At 58.8% G+C, this 16498-nt stretch overlaps 1 protein-coding gene across 2 annotated transcripts; it reads right to left on the bottom strand.

Annotated features, from left to right (window-relative positions):
• Window positions 1–1027: 1027 nt before the first annotated feature.
• Window positions 1028–13350, bottom strand: N4BP3 (NEDD4 binding protein 3). Of its 2 annotated transcripts, none has more exons than XM_030846862.3 (5): window positions 12985–13350; window positions 7382–7729; window positions 6367–6882; window positions 5695–5922; window positions 1028–5570 (listed from the first exon to the last, which is right to left on the bottom strand). In XM_030846862.3, the coding sequence occupies exons 2-5, from the start codon at window positions 7700–7702 to the stop codon at window positions 5043–5045; spliced, it is 1593 nt and encodes a 530-aa protein (XP_030702722.1). In that variant the 5' UTR covers window positions 7703–7729; window positions 12985–13350; the 3' UTR covers window positions 1028–5042. The 2 variants fall into 2 exon arrangements, with proteins under 2 accessions (XP_030702722.1, XP_030702721.1); XM_030846861.3 differs by having other exon boundaries at window positions 7382–7732; window positions 12985–13293.
• Between the last annotated feature and the right edge of the window lie 3148 nt (window positions 13351–16498).

The raw sequence follows: 16498 nt of genomic DNA, 5'->3' as shown, positions 1-16498 counted from the left end.
ACGGGTTCGTGCCCCGGTTCGGGAAGATCCCACATGCCGCGGAGCGGCTGGGCCCGTGAGCCATGGCCGCTGAGCCTGCGCATCCGGAGCCTGTGCTCTGCGACGGGAGAGGCCACAACAGTGAGAGGCCCGCGTACCGCCAAAAAAAAAAAGAAAAAAAAATGGCAGGGGTTAGGGAGGCCAGTACACAAAGAGCATACTAGATAACAAAGAAGGAAGGAAGGAAGGAAGGGAGGGAGGGAGGGAGGGAAGAAAGGTTCTTGATAGAGAGGACAAGCCCTGGAGTGCTCTCCTGAAAAACAGCCTTCCTTGCCTCCCAGAGTGTGTCCAGGAAGGCCAGGCTAGGAAAAGATGAATAGCTGGGGGGATGGGGGGCAACAGCGGGTAGTGCAGCCACCACCTGCCTTCTGCAGAACCTGGGAGCATCAGGGCTCAACATCAGTTCAAGTTGCCCGCTCAGGCTCTGCTCTTCCTTCCACCCTCCAGGTGACTCCCAACCAGTCTCCTGTTTCTCCCTACCCCTGCCATTCCTTGCAAAGCTTTGGTTCAGGCCAGGAGCAGCTATATCATTTGCAGGCCCCAGAGCAAAATGAAAATGCGAGGCCCTTTGTTCAAACATCATTAACTTCCGGATGATGACAGCAGAGCATTGCACCAAGTCTAAGGCCCTTCTGAGTGTGGGGCCCTTGGTGACTACACAGGTCACACACACACAAAGCCGGTCCTGGTTCTGGCCCTTCCCCTTGGCTGCCTGAGGGACCCACCCAGTCACAGGAGGTGAAGTCCTTCTGTGCCAGCTTGCCAGGCTGTCCAGCTTCCCTCCTTTCACCCCTTTCCAGACAAGATCCTCTCATAGACCTGCCACACGCTTCCCCGTGACCAAATCCAGGCCCATCCTGGAATGCCTTCATCTCACCCTACTCCAGAGGAAATACCCACAACTTCCCCTCCTCTGAGAAGATTACCCCTGTTAAAGAAAAAAATTACTCATGACACGTGTTAAAGAATATGGTAAGGAAGACTTTATTCAAGGGGGCTACTGGAATGGGGTTTTGTGGTAGGGGCCAGAGAGTGGCCTCAACTCCAAATATAACCAGGAAACGTTGAATTCATAGCCAAGGAGGGTGGAGCTCAGCAGATGGAAAATTACTAAGAGGAAACCTCAAGGTGCAGGGGGAACTGGCTAAACAACTTCAGAGGATTCTCAGTGAAGGCAGGCCAGAGTGACCAGACATAACCCTGGAGATGGTGGAGGCTGAGGAACCAGATTAGATATGGAAGGTGATCAGATATGGAGGATGGGAGAACTCTGTCTAACCTAAGTTAGCAGGATTCTCGCTAGAACTGGACTGCATAAGGACACAGGAAGGCACAGTGAAAAAGAAAGCTCGGAAGTGGCCGACCAAAGTTTGGTCAACATCTGTCCCCCTGCCCCACTATGACCTGGAGTGATAAGTGAGCCAGCTCTCCTCTGAACTCCCATGGCACTCAAACTTCACCTCTCATGACCTATTCCACTTTTGTTTTTGTTTCAAGAAACAGCACATTCTTTTTCTTTCCTGAATCCAATACAGAGGGGTAAAGCCCCCACCTACTAGGGTGGTGGGTTATGCAATCTGAATTGTCACCTGCACCCTCTTTGGAAAAAGTTTCCCTAATACCTGCAGCTCCCCCAGTCTCAAAGAAATTTACTCTCCATCCCCCAGATGGGCTCCCTCTGCCTTCTCCGAGATCTGCTGACTTGCTCACCACTGTGGAGGTGCCTCTGTTGTCCCCACCTCTGTATGTTCGCACTTTTCTGGCCCAGTCACTACTGTGGACCTGTGTGTGTGTTGTCTCTCTCCCCCACCCTCCGGGAAGGGCCACGGGGGCAGAGGCTTTGAGCACCTTGGCTTCCTCCCCGAGGGAGGCACTCAGTACATCACTGTGCAGTGAATGGCAGTGCTTGGCACAGACCTGGTTCAGACCAGGTGGCACGAAAGGTGAATGAATGCTTGGAGCTGGAGCCTTCACCATCTTCCCCCTGCCCCACCAGCTTGAATCCATATGCTAGTCAGGGGAGGGGTGTGGTCTCTCTTGACTCCAAAGCCCCCCAGTGTCTGCTGGGCTGGAACCAGGGCAGGCTCTGGGGATGAAAACAGAAGAGCCGGCCCTGCCCCAACCATGCCCACAGCCCAGTGGAAACAGAGGCAAACTGACAATTCCAACAGCACAGAAAAAGCTGGTGGAGAGACGGAGGGGATGTGGGCATAGGGAATGAGGAATTGCCTAGGCAGGGTGTCAGTGCAGGGAAGGCTTTCCTAAGGAGGCAAGATCTGAGCACTGTGAGGGGGCATCTGGAGAATGAGGGCCCAGAGGGCTGCTGGCATCAGGAGAGGCACCACTATCAGTGACCCTGGAGGGAGACTGTCAGAGGCCTCAAGTGACAGGTTAAGGGGCCCAGGGAGCCACTGGAGGGTGTGAAGCTATCTGAGCTGAGAACAAGAGGGACCAAGGGCAGGGAGCCCAGTGTAGGGAGCTAGTCTCAGTCTGGAGAGAATTAGCTCTTGGGCCTAGTCTGCTGGGGGAGGGGGTCTGAGGACAGCTGGGGAGCTGAGGGGTCCACCAGGGGCAGGACAGAGGGGCTGCCCCAAGCAGTAGCCACTACAGTGTCACCTGTGATCGGCTGGCCCCAGAGCCACCCAGCCGGCTTGGGGACAGGGAACTGGTTTTCCCAGCAGGGATGAGCTCACAGGGATCTGGTTCCCTCTGAGCCACCCCAGCTTCGGCTCTCTCGTGCCCTCCCCCTACATCTGGGCCTGGCTTTGGTTTCTGGCACAGCTGCCAAGTTTTGGTACCGCCCGCCCACTCCCCGCTGGCTATACTGGCCAGCCCAGCTCCCTAATTGCTGGGTGGGGAGCTGTTCTGCAGAGCTGGGACACCAAAAGGTGGACCCCAGCCACTGTGGGGCACGTGGGCACCCAGCCTGACCAGCTCCAGGCCCTGGGGGTGACTCAGTCTTCAGGCTAGCACTGAGCTCTGGAGGGCCCTTCGGAGGAACCATTGACCCAGAAACCTCGATTAGAAGGGGTGTGTGAAATGGGTATCAAGGCCTGTCATGGACAGGCCAGCCTAACCCAAGTGTCCCTGCTTTCCCTCCCCAGGCAGAGGACCTGGGCTCAGGGGTGAGCCCAGATGGGTCTCAGCTAGGCCCAGGGGTCTGCCCTGGCCACAGGCTCCAGGCAAGCCTGGTCAGTGCTAAAAGGGGCTGAGACTGGTGGGAAAGAATGCAACAGAGGGAGGGACCAGGAAGCAGCCCTCCAGGCCTCCAACCCAGGAACCCCAAACACACCCCCTTAGACACACCCACCACCCACAGCACATCTCTACTATACACACCTGACACACACATAAACACACCACCCCCACGGCAGACAACACACACCCTGCTCTGCCCTAAAAAGGCGGGGCACACTGGCTCACACTCCACAGCTGCATCCAGACCCCTGCACAGCGACTCCACTCCACCACCAGGACCGACTTGTTGGGGCCTGAGGGGGCCGCCAGGCGTGGCCAGGGAAGGAGCTGATCACAGCCATTAGGCAACAAACTGGGGGTCTCTGCAGAGATCTCAGACGTGGCCACTGCCCCACCATGACTGGGCCTGGGAGGGAGACTTCTGTGTGCTGGCTCCCCTGTGGCAGGAAGCACATCTCATTCAACCCTAACCCCCCCATGCCCTGACAGCCTAACACAGCACCAGGCAGGCAGGAAGCGCTCCACGCATGGCAGCAGTTACACGGATGCATCTGTAAGGACACCAAACTCCAGAGCAAGGGCTAGGGAGATGCCTCTTGCACAGCCAGACTTGTTCTGCGCTCCAGATCACCCACCCAGGACGGAGCAATGGGCCAGAGGGGAAGCCAGATGTCTGAGAGGGCAAGGATGGGAGTGGGTTTTAGGGGCCAAGGACCAGCCTTGGCTAAGAGCAAGGGTCACGGAGCCAAATGCAGGGCCAGGGATGGGGGTGCTTCCTTCCAGGAAAGAACTTTCCAGAATACAAATCAGATCATATCTCACTCCTGCTCAAGAATACCCCATGGCCCCCCATGCCTACAGGGAAATGTCCACATTCCCTGTGGTTCTGTGGTAAAGGGCTGTGGTTCTGGCCCTTTACCAAGCTTTCTCTGCCTCATCTCCCGCACCTTCCCAGGGCCCTCATCCCAACGGAGGGAGGGGTGCATAAGCCAGAGAGAAAGGTGGGAGGTATGTTCTGGGAGGGGCAGGGCCCCTCCTGGAGGCTTAAGGTTCTCCAGCAGAAGCTGTGTTAGGCCGGCCCCGCATCCAGCTGGGCCTGGGAACCTGGGGCCCAGCCGTTCCAAAAAGAGGATGTTGTTTCATGTTATAGCAATACCTTGGCTGACTTGCCTTCTGAAAAGTCCCACTGATGCGAAAGAAAGGAATTTCATCCCACATGGCAGCTAAGGAACTCTGTGGTGCCAGGGCAAGGATTCCTCCAGTCCCCAACGTGCATGTCCAGCAGCTGCACACAGAGGCACAAGGCATACCCTCCCCACTGACCATGAACATGGTGGAGCTACAGCCTGGGACAACAGCCCTAACCCTGACCGTCCACGATCCTCTGGACTCAGGTCAGGGACAGGCCCAACATCATCACCTGGTGCCTCCTCGTAGAAAATGTGATTTTATTCTGGGGAGGCCAATGTTCCCACCCCAGTCTCCCTCCCTCACACTGGCCCTTTTGCATCACAGGGCTCTTCACTCCCAAACCTCCTTTCCTGGGCCACACCTACTTCAGAGAGCAGGGCTGGGCTCTGCCTGGGTATTCCTCAGCCAGTAGGGCCTTGCCCTGGCTCCTGCTGCTGGCACCCATCCAGCCCACAGCCCCACTGGATCCCTCCTCTCAGCGAGCCTCTCCATCTTTGGCTGGTCACAGCAGATTCTGCCCCAGACCAACGTAAGGAAGGAGCTGGCCGTCTCAGAGTGGGCTTGTGCAAGCCATCTTCTGACAGTGCTTCTGCTGTCAGCTCACTCCGCTGGCCTCAGATCTTGGAGGACTCAAGCCGAGGGCTCCAGGGTGCGAGGGGCTCCCGCAGTGCCCGCAGCTCCTGTTCCAGCACCTGGTTGCGGTGGTACATGTCCATGTAGCCCCCCTGGATCTCCCGCTGGTAGCGCAGCACCCGCTCCTTCTCCTCCTGCCATATCCGCCGCTCCTGCTCAAAGCGCAGCGCCTGCTCCTGGCCCCGGAGCCGCTCCTTCAGCAGCTCAGCCCGCAGCTGCTCGGCACCATCGCCGGCCTCACTGCCTCCTGCCTCCCCCAGCAGCCCCCTGCTCTTGCAGTCATCGGTCTCACAGCTGCCTGGGGCCTCCTCCCGAGGGGCCTGCTCCTGCAGGCTCCGCACAGCCTCTCGCAGCTGGGCCAGCTCTGCGTCCTGGGCCTGGGCTTGCACCCGGCTGCCCCGAAGTTGCGTCTTCAGGCTGAAGATCTCAGCAAGCTTCTGTGCCAGCTCAGCCTGGGCCTCCCGCAGCTGCTGCTTCAGGAGGCTAATCTCTGCTGTCTTCTGGCACACCTGAAGGGGGACAGGGATGGGCAAGAGCCAAGCAAAGCAGGGTAAGGGGGGACCAGTTAGAAGGCAGCTAGAGGATGGGATGACAGTAATGAGGGCAGGAGTTTCTGAATGCCTAGTCTCTCACCTCCCATCGGGCTTCTTCCTCTGATCGGGCACTGGGATCGGCCTCTGGGCCCAGGCCCTGCTGTGCCCGCAGCTCCTTGCGTAGGCGCCGTTGCTCCTGCTGGGCCATGAACAGCTGCAGCTGGAGGTTGCGCTCACTACGCTCGGCCTTCTGGGTCACCTCATGCAACTGCTCCACGTATAGGCGCTTCAGCTCAGACAGCCACAGACGCTGGCGCTCCTCCAGCACCTGCCAAGAGGAAGAGGCACCTGCCATGCCCTGATATCCACACACGGCCCTGCCTCCCGGACACCGACTGCCTGCACTCCCATGGCTGGCCCACAGATCCAACACTCCAGCTGCTTCTAACATCCTGTGCCTCAACACCACAGGGTCCAGGGTCCAATGCTCTGGCCACACATGTGCCCTAACCCACGATGTCCTCCAGAGGTGAAGTGTCCTCAACACATGGCCCTCCCAGGGAGTCTCCCTCCCACCCAACTCCCAGCAAGGACCACCAATGCCATGACATCCCCACCACGTGGGGCTTGGGGAGAGGAGCCAAATCACCTCTCTCTTCCTTATTCTCTTGTGCCCAGAGCCATGTGGGAGAGCTGGCCGGTGACCCTCTGTTTGCCCTGTACTCTAATGCCAAGGGACAGAACAGCACACCAAGGCAGGGGCTGCTCTCACCTGCGTGAAGGGGTTGGTGCCATTCTCATCACTGAGGCCCCTCTTGAGCTCCTCGCAGGTGTCGGGCAGCACGGCCACCATGTCCTCGGCAGTGGGGCAGGAGAACTCGTAGGGGGGTGGTGGTTCAGGCAAGCAGCTCAGCACAGCCTCCTTGGGACCCCGTGAGGCCCGGTCCAGGGAGCCCCCGAGGTGGTTAGTGTGGCCCAGGGAGGAGCAGAAGGGGCCGGGACCAGTACTGGGACTGCGGCCAAAGCTGCCTCCACTGGAGGAGTCGGACAGACTGGGCTCGGGCTCAGGGCCACCCTCATCCAGGCTGAGGGCGTGCAGCAGCTGGGCACGGGCCTGGGCCTGGCTGGCCCGGGGCCCTGGGCTCAGGGGAGGGTGGCAGGCCAGCGTGTGCAGGCTGCCATTGCTGCGCCACAGCTTCTGACCCTTGTGGGCCGCCAGGCTCTGCGTGGACAGGAAGCCTTTCCCGGTGCCCACTGTCGGCTTGAATACTGATGGGCGAATGTGGCACTGCCAGGAAGAGAGGGCAGGAATGAGACCCTGGGCTGACTGCTCTGCTCTGCCCTCCGATGCTCCCTCCCGCAGCCCCTGGGAATCCTCTTTGAGAACATGGGGGACATGTCACCAAGAGGCAGTGACCAAGTCTCAAGCCTGCCCATAGCAACACTTTCATGGGACTTCCCTGGTGGCGCAGTGGTTAAGACTCTGCGCTCCGATGCAAGGGGCCCCAGTTCAATCCCTGGTCAGGGAACTAAATCCCACATGCATGCTGCAACTAAGGAGGCCACCTGCCATAACTAAGGAGCCCATGTGCCGCAACTAAGGAGCCCACTTGCCGCAACTAAGACCCAGTGCAACCAAATAAATAAATTATATATTTAAAAAAAATTCCGCATGTTATTAAAAAAAAAAAAAAAAAGACTTTCATATCCCATCCCAGCATCAGGGTCTCCAAGGAAGCCCCCATCCCCACACTACCACAGTAGGGAGGGGCACGGCAGAGGCACACCTTGTCAAAACGACCCCGCTCAGGCAGTGAAGTCTTGCTGAAGTCACCGGCCCGAGGATGTTCCTGGTAGTAGAGGGTGGCATAGTCGGCAGGCTCGTTCCGAGAGGCCCGCTTGGTGGTCTTGCTGTCCTTCTTGGGGAGGTGCAGGTAGCTGAAGAGCTCGCGCTGGCCCAAGCTTTTCCGGAACAGCCCATCAGGCTGGCGGGAGCCCCGAGACCCTGCGAGTGCTGCCCGTAGCTCTTCAGGGGAAATGTCCTGCCGTTCCAACAGGCTGCCCACGTTGCCCATGGCAATGCCAGCAGGGCCTGGGGCTGTGGCCATGAAGTTTCACCAGGGCACAGGCGGCTGCTTCTGGGGGTCGGGAGGCTCCATCAGAGCAGGTAGGCGCTTGCTGCCCAACTCCCCTGATGCCCTAAAACCAAGTGCTTGCTCTCTGTGTCAGCTCCCCACCTGGCCCACCCAGGAGTGGTAGATGTGGGTTCCAGAGAGAATCCAGGACAGGATTCCTAGAGAAAGGAGTAGAGGTCCCAAGGCCACCTGTCTAGTGCTCCAGCTCCAACTAGGGGCCAGGGTATGACTGGGGTCACGGGGGACCAGGACCTGAAGCAGCAGGATAGGGGCCCCTCCCAGGACTGGGCCAGCTGAGGACTCCATCGCTGTCTGACTCTAACTTTGTTCATTCTCTTGCCAGGCACCTAATGTTGTGGGTGGGCAGAGGGCACCAGAGAACCAGGGCTGGTGGCCTCAGAATTTCCATTCCTTCTTCCCTTGGGAGGGGGAAAACCCCACTCAACCCCTCTTCCTGCAGAGGGTCAGAGTTTTCCCAAGGGAAACACCTGGCACGGGTGGGGTTGGGGGCTACCGCACGACGGATACAAACAGGAAGGGCCCGAGGGGAAGGACGGTGGGAACAATGGCCACAAGTTCCGGAACAGGTGTCCATGTTGGGGCAGTGGTGCGAGGCAGGGGGAAGGGGCAGCTGGAGCCCTGCCAGCCCCTGTATATGCTGCCCCTCCAAAGCCCACCACCAGGCAGCGGGACCCAAATCCTGACCCAATGTGTGGAACCAGTCAGTGTGTGGGCTCTGGCTTCCTCATCTGGACAATGGCCATGACAACTCTTATCACTCAGGGATGCTGGGAGGACTGACTAAGATTAGAGGACAAAACGCCCAGTCCAGGGCCTGGCCTACAGCCAGGATCAACACAGGCTGGCTGAAGCTGAGCTTAGCTGGTAGACACGTGAACGCCGCCAGCAAGTTCCTGAGCGACCAGGTCTCCCACCTGTGCTGGGACCACACTGTGGAGGGCAGGGCCTGTCCCTAGTGCCCCGCTGGATCCAGGCCAGCACCTGGCACACAGTAGGTGCTCAGAAAGGACTTGCCAAGTGAATGAATGCCACCTTCTCTGCCTCCCACCCAGCTGTTCCCATTCACGGACAGACACCCAGCAGGCACAATGCAGCTGCCAGTCCATCCCCCCGCCCTGCCCCACAACCCAATATGCTTCCGGGACACTGACTCCCACTCCAAACAATGGTTAGGAGGTTCCATCTTCCTCAACCATTTCCAGGTTTTGTGTTTGTAGAACACAAAGCTCACAGGGAGTGGGAAGGAGGGAGGGGGGTGGAAGGGCACAGCCCTGCCCCCACACCCTGTGGCCCTCAATCTCACCCCGGGCAAAAGCAACCTTCCCAACCCTCCCCTACCAGCCCCCAGACAGCTCAACCTCTCTGGGGGTGTCACAAGCCACACAGGGTTAAGAGAGTCATCCAGATAAGGAATGACAGGTGCTGGGCACCTACAGTGACATGGCCCTGCATAGGGGTTTCACGGAGCCCTGGCATATGGTTAACTATCTGGTTTTTTAGGTAAGGGCACTGGGGGCTCCAAAAGGTGAAGTGGCTTGCCCAAGGTCACAGAGCTGGTCAGAGTGAGGATGCCTGTGATTCTAGTAACACGACTGCCAAATGTCTAGTGGGGACCCAGGATGTCACCCACAGCCCAAGAGTTGGAATTGAAGCATCTTGCCCCCCAATCTGACACCCCCTCACCATGACAAGCCCACCCAGCAACAGACACCGCTGTGTCACACAGCCCACTGAACTCCTGTCACTGCTTCTTGGGGAGGTAGACAGCAGAGAATGTGGTCTCCAGCACACTCTCACACCATCTCTCCACGAAGCACCTCCCTTCGCCATGCCTCAGTTTCCCCACCTTTCCTCAAAGTAGGAAAGACTCTACCTGCCCTGCCATCCTTATAGGGTTGCTGTGACAGTCACAGAGATGGGGAGGTGAAAGGGCTTGTGAACTGTAAACCTGGTGAGAGCATGGTGGCTGGGATGGTGGCAGTGGTGCCAAATATGCCCACTTTATCCCAAACACACAGTGCCTCACGTCTGCTGGCCAGAGCCTCATTTCCTATCTCAGGGAGCAATAACCGACACTCCATAATCCCCACAAAGGGTCTCAGGTCCAGGGGAGAGGCAGCCATGGGCCAAAACAGCACATACACCACACACATACGGCAGTCCAGTCAGTGCCACCAGCGGCACATAAGTTCCTCCGTTAGAGGACACAGAGAGGATCCAACAGCAGACACAGTCACGCTCAAGGTCATCCACACAGCACTGATCACCTTCCAGACACACACATAACGCACGAATACATATTGTCCTCCCTAGCCCCAAGGCTGCTAGATGTAGGGGAGTGTGTGTATGTGTGTGTGTGCATGCGCGCGCGCGCGCGCACACACACACACACACACACACACACACACACACACACACACACACACACACACACACACACACACACACACACACACACGGGATCGGCTTTTCTCCACAAGTGAGTTGAGCAATTTGAAATAACTATGGAGCTAGATGGAGGGGCAAAAACAGCCCTTCCCTTTGTCTTTCCCTAAGACCCCCACCCTCCACCCTCCACCCTCCACCCCTCCTAGATAACTTCTCTGGCTATATTATTAGCCCCCCCAGTAGGGCCAAGGCCCCTGGCTTTTGGGAGGCTCCACCCTGCCCAGGTCTCAGTCTGGGGACAGTCCTTTTTCCTAAAGGAGTCCATCCACCTCCCCTGCCTCCCCCACACCCCCAATACACACATGCCTTCCCATTGCTTGGAAGCCCAGGGACTGGTCCACTCAGGCCAGAGCAGCTGTGCAGGAGAGGATGTGTGGGGGGAGGAGGGAGAGAGAGACAGCAAGTGCCTTGCAGCCTCTCTGGGACCGCCAGAGCGAAAAACAGGGCCTCCTCCTCCAAGTGCCTGGGCTTCCCCGCCCAGAACTCATTATGTGCCTGGGGACCAGAGCTCTGCACAGAGCTGAACCTCACCACCACCACCCCACCACCCTGCCAGCAAGGTTTCGGCTGGGCCACATAGGTCCTATTCTGCACAGGTCCCGGTTAGCCCCAACAGGGCCCCTTTACTCCTGCTTCCACCTCCCCCTCCACCCGCTCCAAGATTAGCCAGAAACACGGAGAGCCTGGACACTGGGAGCATCTCCTTTGGACGAACCCTTGGTGGAGACAGGAGAACAGGGCTGGGGGACCACCCTGGCCATGAAGCAGAAAAAGAGAGGACACTCAGGGAGGCATCCCAGTATCCCTTGGTGGGTGCCTTGTTGAGTCAGCCTGCTGCTGGGCCTACCACGTGCTCACAACACACATGGGAAGGGAATATTGTCATCCCCCACTTCAGAAGAGAAAACTGAGGCCCAGGAGGTAAAACATGCCTAAGGTCACGTTCAGCTGCATAGGAAACTGTACACAGGCTCCCCACGTTTAGAAGCCTGCCCTGACCCCACTGTGCATCTCCTCTGGGGTGCACCCAGAGTACTCGGGTAGGAAGCTCCCAGTCTGGCCTTGGCTGCCTTTAGCCCCTCTTGAGCCCTGGCCCCAGGGGAGGGTCCCACCACCTGCTTTGGAATCAGCTTTGCTGAGGGGCATGACTGCAGCTGCCCCTGAGGAATGGGACTGGAATGTCCCAGCTCCAAAAGAGGCGGCAGTCAGTAAGAGGGGCCCAAGGAGGGAATGGGAGAGGCTGGCATTCCCTAGTCCCACTTCGACCTGTGAAAAGGCAGAGTCCAGCGTCTAAATGCTGCAGGAGTGATTCTTAGTATCACTATATGGTCTCTTACAGTTGCACAGCACTCTACAGTTTTTATCAGCCCTTTTGTTTCATCATCTCATCTCCACGACAGCCTCATGGAGGCGGGGAAGACAGTAGTTACCCTTACCCCATCTTACAGCTAGGGAAACTGAGGCCCAGAAAGAGGTGAGCTGCCTAAGATCCCACACGAAGAGCAATCCCAACTGCCCAGGCAAGGCCCTCTCTTCTGCTCCAGGCTGTCCCAGCTGCCCTCCATGGGCACACACTGCTGTGTATTATATCTGCTCAGCTCCCCACACTCGCAAGGGCACCTGCAACCAAGTTGGTTTGGATCTCCGTCCCCTCATCCTGTAATCCCCCCTCCTTGCCCCTGGGTCAGGAAGAAATAGTGGAAGCACGGCTGCATTTGGACTCTGAGCCCTGTAAGCTGCTAGCTCTATAGGCGGTGGCGGGAGCAGGCTGGCTGCATTCATTCAGTCTCGCACATACACACCCACACACAGCCAGCCGATAGAGAGAGAAGCCCTGCCTAAGAGGGCTCTGGGAGGAGGCCGATCACCGGGCCCAGGATAGCCTCCTGCCTCTGTCCCTCCCTAGGCCGGGCAGGGAGCACCGAGGCCGAGGGACAGGCTGAGCTCCTGGTGCAAGCGAGGAGAGCCCCGATCTGCTCGTGGAGGCGGGGAGATTGCTGGGTGGGAGATGACAGGTCCCAGTCCTTTTTCTGGACGCAGTCAGGGCCCCGATTTCCGCCCGACCCCAGGCGGGCCCTCACTTTGGCCAAAGGTTGTGGCCAGACTGGGATGGTGCTCAAGACCTGGGAGCGTCCCCTATTCATGGGACCCCTGGCAGCAGGCTGGCAGCTGCCGCTCGTACAGGGTAGGGGGTTAGCGGAGGAAGCGGGGACCCCGGAGGGGGCGGGAGAGGGCAGGAGAGGGGTCTCGTGGGTAAGGTGGAGGGGCAGGCGAGGTTGGCATCTCCATGTAATTTCCCCGGGGAAGGCTGTGGCCGAGGCGAGGGCTCCCCCAGAACTGCGGGAGGTCCTCCAGCTACCTGAGGGGCGGAAGGGGATGTCTCTTCCAGGCTCCTCTCTAAGGCTTGCCCCGAGCGGATAGCCTGGGGGCAGGGAAGCCGAGGTCAGGCTCCAGCGCCAAGGGCAACTGCCCCACCCCAGCAGTGGTGCAGGGGTCCCAGGAGCTGCCCCAAGGAAAGCGCGTTTGCAGCGTAACCTGCCGCCCGCCCTCCCAGCAGAGCGTCCCTGCTCGCGGACGGTCCCCGATCCCGCACCTCAGTGCTTCGGTATCTGGAAGCAAGGGGTACCTGGGCGCACACTGCATCTTGCCACCCTCGCTCACTTCTCAGCCGTGAACCTCGGCCGGCGTAGGGCTCCGGCTTGGCCAAGGTCGCCGGGTAAGCTAGACCTCGGCGGCCGGCCCCACCCGCCCGAGTCCGGCCCCAGGCCGCTACGCGCCCCACTCACCATGCCGGCTCCGCTCTGTACCTCTCGCGCGCTGCAGCTCCCTTGCGCGGACTTGAACCTTCCCTCCAGGGCGCCGGCTCCAGCAGAGACTGCGAACCAGGATGGAGCGGCCAGGCGGCAGGCGCAGGAAAAACGCGGGCGGGCGGGCGCCGAAGCCGGATTGGCGAGAGACGGACGCCAATTCGTTCGGCAGCGCTCCCTAGCCTTCCCCAGAGGCGGAGGGAAAACCCGGCCTGACTCACTGGCTCGCGGCCGGCCCACAGCCAGGCCCAGGCCCCCGGATGTGGGGGGCGGGGACAGGGGCCACCCCCGCCCACTGCGTGCCAACCTGAGCCCCGCCCGGGCTCTCGGCTCCAGCCTAACCCAGCCTGCCGAGATCCCGCGCGGCGGTGGCGCCTGAGCTCCCTGCCGGTTGCGCTGGGCGCCGCGGCCGCCCGGTGTGCGCCAGCTCGGACCCGGGCCAGTCCGCAGCCCGAAACGTGGCCGATGCTCCCAGAGGGCGCCCAGCCCGTCCCGCTCCTCCGCTGCCGTCTCCTCTCCTCCTGCCTCGCTCGCCCGTCTCGGTTTCCAGAACCCGACAGCTTCGGAAGAGGCGCGTTCCGTCCATCACCTCCTTGATTCTCGCCGCCTCCTCTTAGGTAAGCAGTATTATTCCCTTTTGAAGGCTGAGCAAAACAGTACTCCGAGAGGAGTGGAGACATTTAACCAAGGTTAATGGGTAACCACAGAGTTGATGTGGTTACAATAATAAATAATAAATGCCAGAAAAAATAAATGCCAGCAGCCTCAGTGAAACACAAAACAAAACAAAACAAAACAAAAAAAGAAGGTGGGGGCTTCCCTGGTGGCGCAGTGGTTGAAGAGTCCGCCCGCCGATGCAGGAGACACGGGTTCGTGCCCCGGTTCGGGAAGATCCCACATGCCGCGGAGCGGCTGCGCCCGTGAGCCATGGCCGCTGAGCCTGCGCGTCCGGAGCCTGTGCTCCGCAACGGGAGAGGCCACAACAGTGAGAGGCCCGCGTACCGCAAAAAAAAAAAAAAAAAAAAAAGAAGGTGGGCTGGACAGGAACCAGGCCTCTGTCCCCCTCTACCTGCTTGCCTGGACAGCGTGGGAGAGGCCAGAGTGGGCGGGGGTGGGGGTTGTATGCAGTGAACTTTGCTCACCTTCCTGGGCTCACAGGGCAGATACCTCTGCCTGGGCCACCTGCCCCCAGACTTGGCATACCTGTGGAGTTGGCTCAGGAGCCACACTGCCCAGATGTCAAGGGGCAAGGCACTTAATGCCTGGGGCCGGGGAAGGGAAAGAAGCTCCCTGGGTGCACCCACTTCCTGAATCGGCTGGCCTTGGACAACTTCATTTCTTTCTCTTCACCTTGGTCTTCTCATCTCAAAAAGGGGATCATAATTTGGCTGGGAGGATTAAATGAAGTATCATCTGTGAAGCACATGCGCAGCACAGTATCTTGGCAGATAGTAGGCATCTGTAAATGTCAGTTTGTCCTTCTCCTTTTTATGAGGAAGGTTGATCAGAAGGTCAGAATGCTTGCCACAGAGCCTGACTTAAAGTGGCTGGGAAGGCTGTTAACCCGCACCCAGCACGCACTCACATTGTCTTGCGTCAGTTTCCCTGGGCTGGGTAGTATGTGCATCCATGCTACTTGTGAGTGGCCAAGACTGTAAAACCCTGGAGCCACCAATGGAGGCTTGGAATTTTCCCCTTCTCTCTGGCTGCCACCTCTGGCCTCATCACCTTTCTCCTTGAGTTTTGCAGCAGTCTGCCTGGGCTCCCTACTGCCTGCTCTTGGCCTTTCCCCACTCTGCCCTGGAGGGCACTTTCCAGCCTATGCATTATGTCTCCACTCTCCTCTGCTTGAGAGGTGGCGTCCCATCTTCAGGACTGGTCCCACAGCTCCTTCAGGCCCAGCTCTGGCCCCTGCCTCACAGACCTCTGTGCTGGGGACTGCCTCAGTGTCCTCATCTGTGAGTGCTTGTTGTTGGGAAAATCCATTAAGTGCATCCACTGTGCCCAAGGCCCCTCCTCCCACCGCCAAGGCAAAACCACTCCCCCATCCTCTGTCACTGGGGCAGTGTGCTTGATGCAGTGCGTTGGCACTTGTGGGTCATCTGGCAGTCACCCCCAGGAGACAGCGAGTTCTGAGCCTCCAGTCCATGTCCCCCAGTGCCTCCCCAAACCTGACGGTTGACCATGCTCAGCTCGAACCCACCATCTGCAAAAAAGCCACTTCATGACTGCTTTCTAACCAGGAGGAAGAGGATGAAGAAAGGCGGCCCTGGCTCTAATCCCGAGTCTGTAACTTCCTGGTGACCTCTCTGAGCCTCAGTTTCTTCACTTGTAAACAGGCAGAACCAGGTCATAAATGAAATGGCTTAACCCATGGGAAAGAACCTGGCACTTACAGAGGCTTCACAGCTGTGTGGCCCCCGCCCACCCGCTCTTCACTCCTTGCCCTCCTTTGTCCTCTCTTGTCCACTGGGGCCAGGCCCTAGCCCGAGGGTGAAGGGAGGAGGGAGGAGAGCTGGCCATTCCTGGAGAGGCAGCAACTGAAGATTTCAGACCACAGCAAGAGCAGGCTAACAGGTAACCCCTGGTGCCCGCTGTAGCTTCTGCCAGGTCCAAGATTGTTCTAAACCTGAGAGCTGTGTCACGACCAGGGCATTGTGGCTGTCGGGGTGGAGGGAGTAGGACCCTGCTCACCTGCCTGCACCCCACGCCCTGGGATGAAAGTGGACTCCTGGGACCTGGACTCCCCTCCTTGAGTCACTCGTGCTCGGGAGGAGCCTGAGTTCACCTCTCTTGCCCTCCCTGCCCACCCTCCCCTGGTGACCTGGAGCAACCTCAGGCAAACAGGAGGTGGAAGCTGAGAGCTGCCTGGGCTTGCTCTGGTGCCTGCCCTGGGGCAGAGAACTCCGATCTGCAGGAGGCAGCAGGACTGCAGTGTGAAAGCTGCCCGGAAGTCCAGGCTGCCTGGCCAGCCCACTGGCCCCACAGCTAGGCCCAGGCCCAGCTGCCACCCAGGGTGGTAGCAGGGAATCTTGCCCTGGAACTTGTGAGACCTGGGCTCCAGTCCCTTGGTTATAGTGATTTATGGGTGGCAGGCAGTGGAGAAGTATGGAAGGGAGGGGCAAGGATTGAGAGAAGTCTGGGGAAGTCCATCGCAAGATGAAAGCGTTGTGGAGATCGGTGCCCCAATATAAATGTACCTAATACTGAACTGCACACTTGAAGATAGTTAAGATGGTAAATTGTGTGACGTGTATTTTACCACAATTAGAATTTTTCTTTTTTTTTTTTTTGCGGTACGCAGGCCTCTCACTGTTGTGGCCTCTCCCGTTGCGGAGCACAGGCTCCGGATGCGCAGGCTCAGCGGCCATGGCTCATGGGCCCAGCCGCTCCGCGGCATGTGGGATCTTCCCGGACCGGGGCATGAACCCGTGTCCCCTGCATCGGCAGACGGACTCTCAACCACTGCACCACCAGGGAAGCCCAATGAGTC

Source organism: Globicephala melas, chromosome 3 (assembly GCF_963455315.2).
Source record: "Globicephala melas chromosome 3, mGloMel1.2, whole genome shotgun sequence".
NCBI classification, from domain to species: Eukaryota; Metazoa; Chordata; class Mammalia; order Artiodactyla; family Delphinidae; genus Globicephala; species Globicephala melas.
Note: the sequence above shows the minus strand (reverse complement) of the source record. Positions and strands in the feature narration are given on the sequence as shown.

What these genes read in the sequence shown, in the direction of transcription:
- N4BP3 (XM_030846862.3), bottom strand. Translation starts at nt 7,702, where the DNA reads ATGGCCACAGCCCCAGGCCCTGCTGGCATTGCCATGGGCAACGTGGGC. An exon ending in GCACCAACCCCTTCACGCAG is followed by an intron (nt 5,923 to 6,366) that starts GTGAGAGCAGCC and finishes TCCTCTTGGCAG; the next exon opens with GTGCTGGAGGAGCGCCAGCG. An exon ending in AGGAAGAAGCCCGATGGGAG is followed by an intron (nt 5,571 to 5,694) that starts GTGAGAGACTAG and finishes GTCCCCCTTCAG; the next exon opens with GTGTGCCAGAAGACAGCAGA.